Genomic DNA, 17,573 nt, shown 5'->3' on the forward strand with positions numbered 1-17,573 from the left:
CCCATCCCTGTACCCTAGTCTCCAAAGTCCCCTCCCAAGAGATGGCCAGTGTTACCAGAGCATCTTTCCACAGATACTCTCCCCAATACTGGATACTGGACCTTGCATGCTGTTCTACATTCTCCTCTTTTTCAGACATTTTTTTTTTTTTTTTTTTTGGCAGTACGCGGGCCTCTCACTGCCATGACTTCTCCCGCCACGGAGCACAGGCTCTGGACGCGCAGGACGCGCAGGCTCAGCGGCCATTGTTCACGGGCCCAGCCGCAACGCGGCATGTGGGATCTTCCCGGACCAGGGCACAAACTCGTGTCCCCTGCATCGCCAGGCAGACTCTCAACCACTGTGCCACCAGGGAAGCCCCAGAAATTTTTTAGAGATTCTCCTTCTGTATTATAACATAAAGAGTTCCTGTTGTAAATCAACTCTACTCCAATAAAAATTTAAAAATAAATAAATGTTTTTTAAAAAAAGAGTTCTTCATTTAATCATGTGGCTGTCCTATAACTTACCTAGCCAGTCCCCTGTCGATGGGCAATTAGGTTACTTCCGATCTATAGCTATTACAAACAGTGCTGCAATGACTAACCTTGTATGCGTGCATTACATTTCCCATGTGTTCAAGTGTCTTCGACTAAACTTCTAGAACTGGTATTATTTGGTCAAAGGGTAGGTGTTGTGCGGTAATTCTGATAGATAATGAGAGATGATCCATCTTAGAGGTGTACCAACTGACTTTTGTACTAGTATGTGAGGGGACCATTTTCCTCCACCCTTGTCAACACAACGTGTTATCAAACTTTCATATCTTTGCTAGTGAGATGTGGAACGTGGTGACTCAGTGTAGATTTGATTTGGAATTTTCATATCAAGAGCGAAGCTGAGCAGTTTTTCATGTTTTAAGAGACTCCTGGGTTTTTATCTTCAACGTATTTGTGGCTGGGAGAACTTGGAGCAAGGGCTGTGGGTTTCACTGCTCATAGAAGACATTGTTGCCATGTGGAATGTGGCCCATTTCCCAGATTGTTTGATTTTTCGAGAAAAACTGGAAGTCTGGGTATTTTCGTGACATTTCCCAATTTTTAAATACTGGTACCTTATTCCAAAAAATTTAAACACAGTATTTTGCCAAACAAAACTAGTTTGAGGGCTAGATCTGTCATCTAGGTGCCATGTTATACCCTCTACCACAAAGATCAGCTGGTCCAACCCCTTCACATCACAGAGGAGGCCCCCTGTGGTCACCACCATTACCACCTTAACCACAGGCTAATGTCAAGAAGCAAGTCTCCTGGGCAGCCTTCCCCAGTTTTAATGTGCATATGAATTACCCAGGCATCTTGTTTAAAAGACAGGTTCTGATTGCTTAAGTCTGAGGCGGAGCCCAAGATTTTGAGCTTCAGTGTAGCTCAGGGTAGATTGACTGCTCAAGGTCACACAGCTAGCTACAGGCCATGTCATGTCTAGAACTCAGGTATTTCCTCCCCCAGGTTTTTGACTTCTCTTCCACCCAGGGAGCCTGCCGCTTGCTGGCCTGAATGCCCAGGTTCCTGAAATGGCCTCACCCCACCATATCCTTCAAACTTTGATCCCCTCTCCGAAGCACACAGGCAGGTCCAAGCCACAAAAATGAGGCTGATGGGAGCAGGGGCGGACGCTGGCAGGCACCGAGAAAGCCCGCAGGCTGGCGGAGATGCTTGCTCTACACACCCCCTGGGCATTGTGTCACTGGCTTCTTCGTGTCCGGGCAGCATGAAGGGAATGGGTGGGAAACTGTGGCGAAGGATAAGTAAGAAAGATCTGGGAGGAGGGCTAGAGACCAGGAAATATGACCTCGTAGGAAAGCTGAGGAAGGCCAGAATTCATGGGCACAGCAACAGACCGTCCATGGGGTGTGCAGCCCTGCCTGTTCTCCGCCTGGAGAGAGCAGCAGACCGGGTGCCCCTCCCTGAGAAGCCTCCTGGCGACATGTCCCGTTGTTTGTGCTCCCAGAGCACCCCACACCTCCCCATCTAGCCTAAGACTGTGCTTGCTTGTTCAGCTCATCTGTGCACCAGACGGCGGGTTCCTGAGGGCCAGGACTGGGATGTTCTCCACACCCATGCCCAGGTACCCAATGCTACCTACCAACAGGGCCTCCATAAATGTTACTATAGGAACAGGAGGCAGATTTAGGTGAGAGGTTCTGAAATGAGACAGGGAGAAGATTTCAGTCTGGGGTTTTAGGAATAGGAACAGATATCTGAGGAAGGTACACACACTGGTCTCTCAAAGGTGCCCACCCTACCCAAACAGGGAGGTTTCTGCCCAGTGGGAGGCCATGATTCTCAGAAGCCCCAGGAGAGAGAATGTTTCAAGGGGTCACTTCTGGGAAAGGTTTTGCGAACTCCAGGGAGAGGAGGAGCAGAGAAGGAGGGCTTGTCTCACTCACCAGCATCTAGCTCATGCTTGGGCCAGAGTTGGAGTTTAATTAACTTGGATGGAGGGATGGATGGATAGAGTGAGGGAGAAAGGGAGGATGTGAGGCAGGGAGGGAGAAATATAATTTCTCCACTAGAGAAAAAAAACTCCATTCTAGATAAAGACATTAGATCGATGGTTATCAAACTGGCTGTTTCAGAATGCCTTGGGAATCTTTTTTTTTTTTTTTTGCTGCATTGGGTCTTCGTGGCTGCGTGCGGGCTTTCTCTAGTTGCAGCGAGCAGGGGCTACTCTTCGTTGCGGTGCGTGGGCTTCTCATTGCGGTGGCTTCTCTTGCTGCAGAGCATGGGCTCTAGGCGTACGGGCTTCAGCAGTTGCTGCATGCGGGCTCAGTAGCTGTGGCTCGCGGCTCTAGAGCGCAGGCTCGGTAGTTGTGGCGCACGGGCTTAGTTGCTCCGCGGCATGTGGGATCTTCCCGGACCAGGGTTTGAACCCGTGTCCCCTGCATTGGCAGGCGGATTCTTAACCACTGTGCCACCAGGGAAGTCTGACATATAGAGCCGCGAGCCACAGCTACTGAGCCCGCATGCCACAACTACTGAAGCCCACACGCCTAGAGCCCGTGCTCTGCAACGAGAAGCCACCGTAATGAGAAGCCCGCGCACCGCAACGAGGAATAGCCCCTGCTCGCCACAACCAGAGAAAGCCCGCACACAGCGACAAAGACGCAATGCAGCCAAAAATAAATTTCAAAAAAACAAAAAAACATATTCCAAGGCCTCTCCCAGACCTACCAAATCAGAACCTTCAGATGCGGGCCCAGAAATCAGTATTTTCAGTTAACAGGCTGCCCAAGTGATTGTTTCCCAGCCAGCTTGGCACTGCCCTGCCCGCCTTCTGGGGAAGTCCTGCTAAATGCCTGGTCCCCCTAGAAATCAGCATTGATGGGCCATCACATGGGGCTCTGTGCAGAGAGGCTCAAGAGGCTCTATGATCCTGGGCTCTGCCCCAGGAACTGAGGACCTAAGAGCCATGTCTATAAAACAAGAGAAGGCACGCTTGCTGAACTTCCTCCTCAAAACACAGCACCAAGATTTGTGTAAATCCCAGGCTCTAACTAGGGGCCCAGGCCAAGGGCGGAGCAGCTGCAGGAACCCTGTGTCTCTGAACGTAGGCATATGCAATTTTTTCTGGGGCAAGAATGCATAGCTTTTAGCAGATTCTCAGAGCGAGGAGTTTATCAAATCCAGTTCAGGGCTACTGATCCAGAGAACAATAGCCTCTCACATACCCAGAAGATGTCCTCCCTTCAAATGCACATTCACCACTAAGCTCCTTGGCCCTCACAGCAACCCTGTGAAGTTGGAATTATGATCCCTTATTTCACAGATCAGGAAACTGAAGCCTCAAGAGAGCAGGCATTATCCTCTCGAGGCTGTGAAGAGAATCCAGGTCACCTGCCCTTGTTCTTCTGACTCCACCAAAGGCAAGAGAGTGTGACCCTAAAAAGCAGGGGCTCTGGGCTCACAAAGCCCTGTGATCCGATCGTGACTGAGCCCCGACTGTGTGATATTGAACTTGGCCCTTCAACTGTCTGTTTCCTCCTATAAAATGCGGTCTATAATAATATCTCCTTCCTGGGTTTGTTGGGGAGGTTAAGGGAGGTAACACATGCAAAACACTGGGCACAGTGCCAGGTACACAAATGCCTGAATGGGGCGAGGGAAGGGTCTGGGCCAAGGAGCCCCTCTTTCTACCTACGCAGCCTCAGGTCTCCATCCACAAGTGGAAAGGCTCCTCCCTGCCTGTCCCGGCGCTGGGGATCAGGGAGAGGAGGGGCAGAGGAGAATTTGCAGCAAAATGAGAGTGTGGGCAGCAAGCTCGCAGCCCTAACTTCCTCTCTTTTTTATCTTTTGTTTAAAAAAGGCATGTTTCTGCATTCTCGTCCCGCATGAGCCAGTGGCCACAGCCCAGCAGCCTTGGCAAAAGGAAGAGCCAACCCACTCCTCCCACGGCCCTGAGCTGAGCAGGTGGCCAGTGGGTGGGTGGGTAGGAGCCTGGAAACAGGACAGGGTGGAAAAGGGGAGGAGGCCAAGGTGGGGAGGGCAGGGTGGGAGGGAGCGACCAGGGGTCCCAAGAGGAAGGGATGAGGCCTGCAAGCGAGGGCCCTATGTGAGTGGGAGATGTCCATGGGTGGTACTGGGAGTGACTGTGACAGCGTTCCTGGGTGCAAAGGGTTCGGGGTGGGGGGGGTGTCTGCCCACAGGTGTGTGTCAGCAGCCCATCAGTGCCCTTGTGTATGTGATGCCAAGAGGCTCTGGGTGTGACAAAGCACACGTGAGTCACCCTGGGTAAGTACCCATGTTAGGAGAGGGTCACAGAATGTGGGCAGGGAGGGGTGCGTGTGTAAGATAGACACTGGAGGGACAAGACCTCAGCTCTCAGCCTTGCTGGGAGGTCTTGGGCAGGGGTCCGGCCCAGCGTGGGCATCAATTTTTTCATCTGCAACTTGTGGGGTGGGGTGGGCGTGAGACTAAAAGGTACACAGGCCTTTCCACCTTCAATATTCTGTAGCGAGCTGTCCAACAGAACTTTCTGTGATGATGGAAATATTCTGTGCTGTCCATTGTGACAGGCACTAGCCTCATATGGCTATAGAGCATTTGAAGTGTGGCTAGTGGGACTAAAGGACTGAATTTTTAATGTTATTTCATTTAAATCATTGTAAGTGGCTAGTGAACACCATATTGGATAGTGAGGTTTTATGTGGATAAGAACAGGCGCTCCTGAACCAGGCAAACCAGAGTTCAAATTGTGGTTCAGCCTCTTACCAGCAAGTTATTTAACCTTGGTAAGACTATTTCCTCCCCTGTAAAATGTAAGTAAGAATAGTACCCACCCTGAGCAGCTGTTTCAAGGATCCAGTGAGAGAGTAAGGTATGCAGTGGGTTTAGCCCAGTCCCTGGAGTATAGTAAATGCTCAAGAAACAACACCTTTTATAGGCATCATGATCTCCGAAGTGATGAGAACAGCCAGCATCATCAGAGGCAAATTGGACCTTGTCTGCCAAGCTCGGGGAAGGAGCAAGCCAGGACAGGAGGTGTGGGGAGGCCATGGTGAGGGGGTGGGGTGCTCCCCAGGGCCCAGCAGCCTGTCCCTGGGTATGGGCAGGCAGGGAGGCTGCACCTGGTTCTCCGACTGACGGATGGGGAGGTTGCCGTGATAGTGGGTCCAGTGTGGCTGAGAATGTGCGGACGTGCTAATGGGCCATGAGAAGCAAGATTCACACTGGGAGATCGCTTCTCAGCTGGCTGGTAAGCAGAGTGTCCTGGGAGTTGCTGGCTGCCACCCACAGCAGGCTCATCACCCTCTCTGGCCTAAAACACCCCAAAATGCTGACACGGCTGCAGAGGCGGCACCAGGAACATTAGATGGGGACTCAGAAGGCCTGGGTCCTTGGCTGCCAACTTGCTTATCCTTCCATTTGAAAAATGGAGATGAGGAGCCCCAGCCCCATTTCCTCCTGGGCCAGCTGTGAGAAGTGTCTGCTACGTAGTGATAAGAAGAGGTTCCTGATACCCAAGACTGGTTACTGCCAACTTCCCCTAAAGGAACCCTCCCCTCCTTTATGCCGGAGCCTCCCAGAGCCCAGGGCATTTGCCTGTGGGTGTGGGGACACTGCTTACGGGGCTTCAGTCACTGAACCCTCTCTCCACTCTGCCCTCCTTGGGGGTCTGATGAGCAGGAGTCCTGACAATCTCTAGGGTCTTCCCTTCATTGTCTGCTTCCTCAAACACACCCAGGTCTCCCACATTCTGCAACAATAAACAACCTTCCTTCTACCAAACTTAAAAAATTGAAAAAAAATCAAGAGCGTTTCTCTCGACCCAGCAACCTGGGCCACTTCCTTCCTCCCTTTGTTGCTGCCAAACTTCCAGAACAAGTGTCCGACATCCACCGCCTCCTCTTCCCACCTCCCACACTCCATGAACCCACCACAATCTGGTTCCCACCTCCGGGCTCCCTGGAAGAAAAGTTGTGCCAGGCCTGTTCCCCCAGCCCCCTGCCAGCCCCGGCATCCCCCACTAGGTCTGATTGATCTGCCTTGATTGGCCCACTGACCACCCAGCTTTGAGACCCAGCTTCCCTCTTCTTTCTGGGTTGCCACACTCTCCCCGGACCACCCCCCCCCGCCACTTGCTGACAGTGCTTTCACTTCTTCATCCCTCCTCCCCTCAGCATCGCTGCTCCCTGTTCGCTCTCCACCCATTCTTACCTCTTCCCCCTCCATCCCTTTTACCCAGGACCATTAGCTGTGATCTCTGGGGAGGCTCTGCGCGTTCACGAACACACCTAAAATTTTAACAAAATTATTCTATGTCTGTGCATTGTTCTGGGCAGAGGATGTATATTTTTCATTAGCTTGACAGAGGATTCTCTGACACCCGTCCCCCCCAAAATGATGAAAGCCACTGACTATCACCCAAGGTTGAAAACTGCTTCTATACTGCCCCTCCTCTCTTCAGAATGCTAGTCCCAAATTTCTAGCTACTCACCATCTTGCCTGGATGCTATGTGATAGGCACCTCTTAATCAAAGTCCACTCTCCTCCCCCCAAATCTCCCCACTCTGGGTTAATATACCTAAGCATTCTACCTCTCTGAGACAAGCTGGGGTGATTTCAGAAAGTTCCTGCTCGGGACTTCCCTGGTGGTCCAGTAGTTAGATTCTGTGCTCCTAATGCAGGGGGCACAGGTTCAGTCCCTAGCTGTGGAACTAAGATCCCAAATGCCACATGGTGCATCACGTGGCCAAAAAAAAAAAAAAAAAGGAACATTCCTGCTCAAATGTATACAGACCTGTTATCTGTGAGAGGATTAGCTTCCAATACCTCTTGGTGGTCAGTAACTTACAGCCCAGGTTAGCTGATCTGATCACTTGGCAAAGAGCAAGACCTGGGGGCATGGAACCCAGAGCAGATGGGGTTTGAATGGCTGGGGGAAGGGACAGAGCTGGGGTTGGCCACCAGAGCAGCTCCACCACAGGGGTCAGAGTGTGGGCCACATGTGGCTACATCGGAAGCTGCAATAGTATCTTGCCATTGAGGTCCATTCTCTCCCCATTCTACAGATAAAAAAACTGAGGCCAAGACCTTGAACCCAGGACTCCTGACTCATCGTCTTTTGCTCTTTCCAATAGCCCATACTCTCGGATCAGAGGGCCCTAACTTGGAGTCCACAGAGGGGCGTTAGGGTGGGGGGATCTGTGGGAAATATTATACAACATTCTGTGAGTTGGAGTGAGTGTGTGTTTTCAGGGGTGATTGTGGCTCATATGAGATTCTCTGAGGGCTCCTAGATTCCTCAAACAGTTAAAAATCTGGGATCAGATTTGTTCAGAAATGAAATGAACATCTTGGTTTCCAAAACACCCACCTCTACATACTTTAAGCAATTCCCTTCACTTTTGGGGGGACCTCAGTTTACCCATCTGTGAAATCAACTGTTGATCATTTTTAAGCCCTCTTTATTTTTTTCGTTTGAAGCAATAGTATCATTTTTTTTTTTTTGGGTTCGCGGGCCTCTCACTGCTGTGGCCTCTCCCGTTGCAGAGCACAGGCTCCGGACGCACAGGCTCAGCGGCCATGGTTCACGGGCCCAGCCGCTCCGCAGCATGTGGGATCTTCCCGGACCGGGGCACGAACCCATGTCCCCTGCATCGGCAGGCGGACTCTCAACCACTGCGCCACAAGGGAAGCCCAATAGTATCATTTTTTAATAACAAACAAACAAAACACAGCTATGCAGGTCACCAGACGGCAAATAAAGCTGAGATGGTAGGGGCTGGCAGCTCAGGACCCCTTCCACTTCGTTTTCTCTCTCTTCTCCCCAGCTCAGCATGGCAGCTCTGCCCCAAACTCCGCAAACTAGCATTTGAGAGCCAGAAATCCTAGGACCTTTTTCTGAAACCACACATCCCTCCCCAAGCCGCTGCAGCCGCCCACTTCCAGACTCCAAAAGATCCTGCAGGGACACAGTGTCTTCAAGCTATCCTGCACAACCCCCCAGGCCTGCCGTGCGCAACCCAGCAGAAGTCTTGTGGGGGACACAGAAGCACTGGGAACCAGAAGAGTCTCTTTGCTGCAGGGAACATTGAACCAACAAAAGTTCCAACATATTCCTTGTTTGGGCTATGCCTGGGTTTTCTTGAATGGGTTACAAAAAGGAAAAAAAAAAAAAAATCCACAGGTGGTGGTGTGATGAATTGGGAGATTGGGATTGACATATATACACTAATATGTATAAAATGGATAACTAATAAGAACCTGCTGTGTAAATATATATATATATATATATCTCCACAGAGCTTGGTGACAGGATCAGAGCAGGCAAAGCAGGATAAAGGCTGAGGGTCTGCTTTCTCCCCAGGCTCCAAGGGCCTCCTGGCCTGGCTCCATGGACACGTACACAGCAAAGACTTTCAGAGCTTCAGAGAGAGAGGCTCCAAGGGGTAAAAAGCCAAGCACTGGACTGGAAGGAGGCTGGAGCGCCCAAACCTCATGTGTCACTGGCTGGTGTGACCTCAGGCAAGGCCCGGACCCTCTCTGGGCCCTATTTCCCCGTCCCTAAGACAAGGGAGCGCTCTTCCTTTTGGTATTCTGTGCAGAACTGAGGCTATTCTGGCCCCGAAACCGTCACCCACTTCGTGTTTGCAGCACAGCATCTCACCAGGCGAGGACAGGGATGCAGGGCAGGAAGGAACTGGAGGCACGGGGTGAGAAGAGGGCTGTGGAAGTGCATGCATCTCTCTGCTAGCAGGGTGCTCACTATCTCCCAAGGCCATGTCCGTCTGGGCGGTAGAAGGGCAGTTCTGACCATTGGGAAGTTCTTCCTTACGCTGAGCTGAAACCCACCTCCTTGTTACTCTACACCTTTGGTCCTGCTCTGCCCTCCAGGGCCACACAGAGCAGCCTTGTCTCATCTCTGGGGCCACATGATGCCCCTGCAGAGATGAGGGGAGAGGACACACCCCCGAGGGGTCTTCTCTCCCTGCTAAATTCCCCCAGCTCCTCAGCCCTCTCTCACTTAATTTGGCTTCCAGACCTTGGCCACCCTGCCTAGGCCCCCTCTTCTAGACATTCTATAGGTTTTTAATATTCCTTTTAGTACCCAGGCATCCAAAAGTTGGAGGCAAGTTGAGCAGGCCTAAGAAGAGTAGGTCCACCAACCTCCCTGGGGCTGACATGCTCCATCAAAATATACACCTCAAAGCCTTTGCCTGCGCTGTTCCCACTCTGAGGAACACTATTCCACCCTCTTCCCTCTGACTGACTCTTATTCAGCTTCCAGCTCCCCAGTGTCACCTCCTCAGGGGAGCCTTCCCTGATACCTCCCTCATTCCAACTAGTTGAGGTCTCTTTGCAGCTCATAGCCCCATGTTTGTGCTCAGAGCCCTTAACCAGTTGCATTTAAATAATAATATCTGAAGTGATTTAATTAATGTCAGATTCTCACTAAACCGTAAGCCCCAAAGGGGCAGAGATGACATAAGTCTGGCATGTGGTATCTGCTGGGCTCAGCCTGGGGCTGGGAACAGAGTCTGTTGTCAGGAAATACTTGTTGAGTGGATGCAAGAGTCACAGAAGTGCTCCTCCTTTTATGTGATGCCAAGACACCAAGGCTGTCAGCGTTTTCCAGCACAGAAAGTCCCACAGGCCTTACAGGCCCACCTGACGCCTTGGTGGGCAGCTAAGCCCCACGAGGACCTAGATCTAGTGCCTGGGCTGGATGTCAGCAGGCTGTGACATGCTCGGGGGGCTGCATCAGGCTGGCCTGGGGAGGGAGGCTTCCTACTGTGCCAGAGAGAGGCTCGGAAGAGACCGTGACACGGGCAACATGCGTGCAGGAGGGGTGGACTGTGGCCAAGGGACCAGCACAAAAAAGAGGGAAGGGGAGAGAAAGAAACAGAGACCAGAGAGACACAGGGAAGGACGAGAGGCAAGGGCAGAGAAAGAGAGAGAGAGAGAGAGACAGCCCAGAAGCCTAGCCAGCATCATCTTGCTCTCCCTGCACTGGGAGGTAAGACTCTTGCTCGATGCCCTGTTGGAGCCAGTGTGTTTGTGTACTTGCACATCCACATGCACCCGTGTGTGTGTGTGTGTGTGTTCGTGCACTAGCAATAGGATGCAGGCGCTGCATTCCAAGGCTCTGCCATCACCCCACTGAGAGGACCGGGGCCCAAGACTGCAGGGGTGCTGGCAGCAGTCACCGCGCGCTTGTGCAGGGAGGCGGGCAGGCGGGAGGGAAGCTCGGCAGTGTCAGTGTGTCTCAGGCTGTGTGGAGGCGGAGGCCTGCGGCATGCACCAGAACATGTGCGTGCCTTCCGCTCTGCTGGCTCGGAGGAGGAGGGAGGAAAGGCTGTCCCCTTCCCACCTGCCCCCCAACTTCCCATCCTTGGCCTCTGGCCCCTGCACACCATCTGGTCCCCTACCAGACCCTGCTTCTGCCTCTCCCTGTGGCCTTGGGCAAACCACCTCTCCCTGGGCGTTGGCTCCACCGCTGATGCTTGTGAGAGACAGTGTCTATGGTCCTCCCAGCTCTGGTGTTCTGGAAGCCCGAAATTCCTCAAGGGTGCCTTCCACAGACGGAGGCTAAAGAGGGTAGCAGCTCTAACGGCACATTTCAGCATCTGCAGAAGTGCTCTGATCCCCATGTCACAGATGGTAAAGCTGAGGTACACCAAGGACGAGGAATCCACCCAGGGTGGTGCCTCGAATTAGAAGGAGAACCATGACTGGACATATATAAGTGACAGTTCAGAGTTCCCTCACCCACAAGGCCACACCCCTCTTCCCTGGAAGTGTTCCCCAGACAGGGCACCAGAAGCGGCCCCTCTCACACCCTCCCCCCACACGCAGGGTGCTGGAGACCCAAACCCAAGCCTGAGAGCTGCCACCAGTCTGCCGAGCTGGTCATTCCATCTTCTCAAGCCTCAGTCTCCTCATCTGTAAGATGGGCGAGTAAGTTCTCTGCCTCCCTCAGAGCTAATGGGTGGAGAAGTGCCACACCGGCCCCAAAGTGCTGTGAAGGTGAGAGGTTATTAGAAGCAAAATAAAAGCACAATACCGGTCTTTGGTGGGGGGAGTACATCGATGCCCATGTATTTTCTCCCTCTCCAATATTACACCATCGATCCTCCTAACAGCTCTGCCGGGGAAGGGTGGGATTGCTAAACACATTTTGCAGATGTTAGAGCTTGTGTCCCAAGAGAGAAACTAAGCACCCAGGACCCTGGGCTCCCCCCCACCGACCCCCGCCCAGCGCAGGGAGCTGCCTCTGGTCCCCAGTGTCACCCACTGATCATCCCAGCCTAAGCCTCGTTCATGATACAAAGCCATGGAGGTAAGAGGAGTTGGGAGGGATCTGGAGGTAGCCCTCCCTCTTCCTTTGGGCAACCTTGCTGGTGCCTGCAGCCCCTCCCCTAGCCCCAACACCGCCCTTAAGTCAGTTTCAGGCCCCTGCTTCTAGAGAGGAAAGAGTGGGTTGCAAGCTCTCCAGCCTCCTTCCCTCCTCCCGCACCCCTTTCTCAAGTAACATCCCCTTCTGAGCCTCCTTCTGTGCCCCCCAGTGATTACACAGGCTGCAGGGTAATTCTGCCGCTCTAACTAATCTCTCCTGGGAGTGGGATCCAAAGCCCAGAGCATGTCAAAGGCTGGTGGAGGCATCCTCCTTCTCCACCCCTTGGAACCAAACCCCTTCCCCTGATCTTGGTCTTCGAGAAGGCTGGGTCTGCGGGGGAGCTCTGGTCCCACTGCCCGGGCCCACTCTGACCCTGCAGCCGGCGTCGCTGCAGCCTGCCTTTTGCCTCCAAACAAGCATCTGTGCTCCTAAGGTCTGGGCTTCCATTTCTCTCTCCCATGGGAAGAAGGAGGATTGGGGTCAAGGGAGGAGGGAGTGAGCTAGTCTCCGGGTCCCAAGAGACAGACCCAGCTCAACCCTCTAGGGAAACTGGAATCAAGTTCCTGGCTTATGTGGATCACATGCCGCAGTGCGACCTTCGTCTAGTGGCATCAAGAGGCCCCAGGGCCCTGACTCCAGCCCACACCCCCTCCACTGGCTGCCCACCAGGCGGGGGACAGACTGCCAGCCCTACCACGAGCTGTTCAAAGGCCTGCAGTCAGGAGCCAGGCCTCACTGGGCAGGGTGCCAGGAAGCCCTCGAGAGGCACGTGTCCTCCTCTCCAGCTGGGCAGCCAGGGCCCTTCAGAAGGAGGTCCAAAGACCCCCATGTCCCCTTGGAGGGCCAGCCCAGCTGCCTCAGGCAGTCACCGTGCCAGTGATCTGAAGTGGGCGCCCAGAATGGGGGCTCGGTTTCTGGGTGGTAACAGCCGTGTCCCGGCTGACAGGGACCTTGGGTCACCAATTGAAGGATGGGCCCTGCAGGCACCTTCGCTGTTTATCCCCACAGAACAGGAGCTGTTGTATATCCCTGCCAGCCTGGGAGGGTGGGGTGGGGGGCAGGGCTTGGTCAGCCCCCTCTGCCAAGCTGGGCAAACTCCAGACAAAAGGTAAAGACGTGGCAGGTCAGCTTCAGCCTGTTCGTCTGAGGGCAACAATGACCCCAGTGTGCCAGGCTTGTCACTATGTCTTTATGAGAACCATCTCATTTCATCCTCCCAGCCCTTTTTTATCTCCAGGTTACAGGTGGGGGGAAAGAGGTGCTATAGCTCCCCCAGTGTCACAGTGCTATGGGTGGTGAGGTCCAGACCTTGTGGGCACTGCCACTTCCTGTCCCACTAGGCACTTGGACTGAAGCTGCACGCAGAGCATGAAAGCCCTGTCTCCTCAGCGATGCACCCAGGCCTTTTAGATCCAGGCTTTAGAGCCTCATCTTTTTTTTTTCCGATACAAGCAGCCTGAACCTCAGGCCCATCCTTAGCTTTTCCTATGTCCCGCAAGTCGTGACATTGCCTGTACCGTTTCGTAAGTTTCTGTATTTTTCTAGGGAAGGTAGACTTAGACTTTCATCAGATTCCTGGAGGAATATGTGACCTAAAAAAGGTTAAGAGCACTGATGGTTGTGGAAGGAAAAGGTCTGAAATTGATCAGATTAGGCCTGGCCATGCCTGCCACCCTCAGTTTTCCTGCCATGGCCACGAAAGGGCTCCCTGTCCCCTGAAATTCTGCCCTTGCCCCAATCCCTCCAAGCGCCCCGGCAGACAGCAGGGCTGAGAAGGCTCATGCAGGCTCTCCCTGACAAGTCACCCCCACAGCACCCAGTCTGAAGATATCCATCTCCTCTTGGGGCAAAACATCACTTTCATTTTCACTTTGAGCGCCTGAGTCATGTCTCAACTCCATCTCACTGCACCCTGACGCAGTCCTCCCGAAACCGAGGCTTGCTCGCACCCTGAAAGGCAGCTCCCAGCTGATCAGGGAATCCTTGGTTCCGTGGGTGCCAGAACCCAGCTGAGAAGGGGTCCCTGCACAAGTGCAGCAGACAGCCTCGGTCCTCCAGAGCAGCCCCAAACGTTTCCTTCCTGCTGTCCAGCCCCCCACATCCCCAGCGCAAAAGCACACTCAGAAAGACAGGAAGTCTGCAGACAGGAGTGAGCACACATCTGCACATGGGTGTGTGTCTGTATGAGGGAGCTGGTGTGTGCCTGTAGGTATCAGGATAGCCTGGTGGGCAACTGTGTGAGTGTGTGTGTGTGTGTGTGTGAGTGCATGTGTGTGTGTGTGTGTGTGTGTGTGGGCAGCCTACTTGTACACAGCCACAGGCCAACCTCCCACATATATGCAGACACCAGCCTGAGCTCACACACGCCTTCAACACCCATACTCCCACCCGAGCCCATGGGCCCAGGCCTCACACGCACACACATAAACCTTCCCGTGGACATGCCCCCTGTTCCTCACAGACGTGCATGTCCAGACCTCACAGGAACACCAGTGAGCCCAAGTCCCACATGTGCATCCTTACACAGACATATTTATGCACAGCTGATGTGCATATGGCTCTGACCGGCCATACATGCGTACACACAGTGACACATGTACACACCTTCGTTCCCCCGCAAACCAGCGAACGGACCTGCTTGTGCCACTTGCATCCACCCACCCCTGCAGGGCACACTTGCATTTTTAGGCCTCACACATGAAGCACACACCAGCACCTCCCTTCCGGTGCACACACATGTGAACACATGCACACCTTTTCAGTGCATGCAAGTGTACCCCAGAGTCAGTCCTCACGCAGCAACACACATCAAAGCACACCCCTGTGTGTGCACATCCAGACCTCACAGCAGCACATACCTGCTCACAGGGCCCCTCTCCCCTGCACTCCTGCTGCTACAGTGGGGACCACCCAGGGCACTGGAGCTGCTCTGCCCACAGGGAAAACTCTGCCTCTAAACTGTACCCCTACCATGGATCCATCCCCGGATCCTCCACAGACTTAGCTGGCGGCATCCGGGAATGCTTCCCTGACACTCCACAATCTATCGGGCTACCCCAAAGGGCTCTCCACCCCCCACATCCTCCCACCCTTCTCTCTACACCAGTCATCAGAGGCAGGAAACGAGCTCTGGGGCTGGACAACTTTGCCAAGAGACCAGAGCTGGTGCACCCTCACATCACTAGCCCCTGCAACCAGCAGTGTCCCCCCACTGCTTGCCTGATTGCCCCTCCCCTCCTCCCAACACCTAGGAAGCCTCACCAGTGGCTCTGTTATTAACCCCTGCTGTATCGTTGCCCTCACCCCTGGCAGGAGCTGGCAGGGGGGAGGTGGGGAGGGGATGTGCTTACAGGGAGAAGTTGGCCACTCTGCACAGCTGCTGTAGGTGCCTAAAGGCAGGAGGAACTACCTGGAAGGTGGTGAGCTCTCTGTCACCAGAAGTAACCAAGTTGAGGGAGATGGCCACCTCATGAGAAACTCAACAGGGGGATTCCAGCCTTAGACTCAGCTGACTGGGAAGATCCCTTTTTAATCCTGTTTCTAAGAATCTGTGTGTGCCCAGGTCATGTGCATTTGTGTGTGTATGTGTGTGTGTGTGTACACGCACAGACACTGCCATGCACTGTCAACCCTTCACCTCTACGCACACACTCGCCGGGCTGGCCTTGGCTCATCTTGGCAAACATGCCCGCACCTGGCTCTAGGCACTCTGCACGTACAAGTGCCCCCAAACACATGCAGCCTTCCTCCCTGTGTGTGCACTGGAAGCACTGCATGTGCACACCCCCACCCATGACACTGACCCCCTGAGCCCTCCAGGACTCTCTGAGGTGCAACTCACTTTCCCAGTTCCTCGAAGAGCTGGTACTCTTCCGTGAAGCGGGTGCAGGTGATGGTGGCCATCCTGGCGCTGGGTGGGCAGGCGAGGCTTGGGGCTGGAGGACCAGGACTGGGATGCTGCTGCTCTGTTCCCGGAACTAGGGGCCACTCGCCTGCCCGTGCTGCCAAGTGCAAACTGAGAACCGGCTTGACTGACGAGCCCGGGGCTTCTGAGCAGAGCACTGTGGCTGCTTACAGCCTCGCGAGTCTTCGTCAGCATTCAGGTCCCCATGGCAACCACCTCCGAAACGCCCTGTTCCCGTTGCCCCGGTAACTGCCTCCCCAACACCTGCCTGCCTTCCACTTCAAAACCTGCTCCCGGGCGCCCTGGCCCTACTGCACACAGTACTGCAGGCCTGTGTGGACCTGGGGGTGGGTGGACCCAGCACCCCCGAGGTGATGGACCAAGGGAGGGGTTGGAGGAGGGGAAGGAGAACAAACTTAGTCTACAAGTAATCTTCAATCTTCCCACCTCCCCCACTTCCAACTGTGGGGCCCTTGTAACAGACGAGATGGGATTAAATGGGGCAAAAAGGCAGTTGCCATGGTAATGGCTGGTGGGTGCCACATTCTGGGATGGTCCCCCGGAAAGACAGGATGCAGTTACCCTGGCAACTTCATCTCCTCTGGAGAGACAGGTATTGCCCCGTTGCCCTGGCAACAGCCAGGTTCTAAGGTTTACAGTGAAACGATAGCTAATTCATTGGGATCTCTCTCTCTCGGTGGATCACCATAACCTCTGTAACTATCTCTCTGCTCCCCTCTAATTTTTTTTGCCTCTTCCTCTGTCTTTCTTATTTTGCTCTCTCTCTCTCTCTTTCTCTCTCTGTTCTTTGCCACCTTGTCCATCACACTGGGACCCTAGCTAGGGGGAAGTGCACAGAAGCTATCAGGATTCTGGAGGGAATATCCCTGGCTGCCTGCTCACCCCAACCCCTCTCAGCCATGACAATTGGTCCCCTCCTGAGGTCTCTTCCATAACCACTCCGTTACCCCAGGCCGCCAGAGGGGCCATGGAGATCTGGTCTCCTGGGGCTCATGTCCCAGTTTCTGCTTGTGCTTCAAGTCAAGGTGAAAGAGGTTGAGGCGGCAGTGGGGAGGGGAGCATGGCCTGGCTTGGAGGGGAGTGGCCGTGGACCTGCCCTAAAATCCTCATTCCCAAATTTTGTGGGCACTTTCCTGGCCAACTTCAACTCTTCAGGGCAATAACCATATCTATGGCCCCAAGATCTCACCCCAAGGCCCGGGGGGTTAAGAAGGAAAAGGACTGGCGTTTAAAGATCTGAATTCAATTCCAGTCCTAACATATATTAACGGTGTGACGCTGAGAAAGTCACAGCCCCTCTCTGAGCCTCTAGCTCCTTTTCTACAAAACAGAACAAAGTTGCCACTGCAGAGGAAGGCTGTGAAGATACAACAGGCTGAGGGCTGTAGAGGCCTTTGGGGAGTATGTAACTGTGAGGCCTCTTTTTAGTTTCTAGAAGAGGAGAAGGAAGGTCTAAAGTGAGACCACGACCACCCCCATCGCTCTAGCTTGAACTCAGAATCTCAGACCCTCACACCCACCTCCTCCATTCAAGCTCACTTCACAGCCCACCAGGCTGAGGCCTCATGCCAGCACTTGCCCACAATGAGCACAGGATAAAAGGATCCAGGATCCAAACCCTCTGGGTTTCTAACCCACCCATTCTGAACCTCCAAGTTGCCTTACTGGTCACCTCACTTGCTGGACACATTGTCTGCTTGTTGGTCATCCTCAACCCCAGCAGATCCCTGACTCACTACCCTAGGTCCAGGAGCCCCTGGAGAAATCTGGG

General features: G+C 53.6%; 1 protein-coding gene across 2 annotated transcripts in view; it reads right to left on the reverse strand.

The window, feature by feature from the left end:
• The window catches only part of CAMK2A (calcium/calmodulin dependent protein kinase II alpha), a 63,856-nt gene extending 47,953 nt beyond the window's left edge, over positions 1-15,903 (reverse strand). For both annotated transcript variants that reach the window (XR_003001409.1, XM_024732251.1), the window contains exon 1: positions 15,719-15,903. Coding sequence is in view for 1 of the 2 variants with exons in the window: in XM_024732251.1 (XP_024588019.1) it covers positions 15,719-15,780 (62 nt within the window). In the remaining variant the exon portion in view is untranslated. The remainder of the gene's footprint in view (positions 1-15,718) is intronic.
• Positions 15,904-17,573: the final 1,670 nt, after the last annotated feature.

This window comes from Neophocaena asiaeorientalis, unplaced genomic scaffold, assembly GCF_003031525.2.
Source record: "Neophocaena asiaeorientalis asiaeorientalis breed wild unplaced genomic scaffold, Neophocaena_asiaeorientalis_V1.1 scaffold964, whole genome shotgun sequence".
Lineage (NCBI taxonomy): Eukaryota > Metazoa > Chordata > Mammalia > Artiodactyla > Phocoenidae > Neophocaena > Neophocaena asiaeorientalis.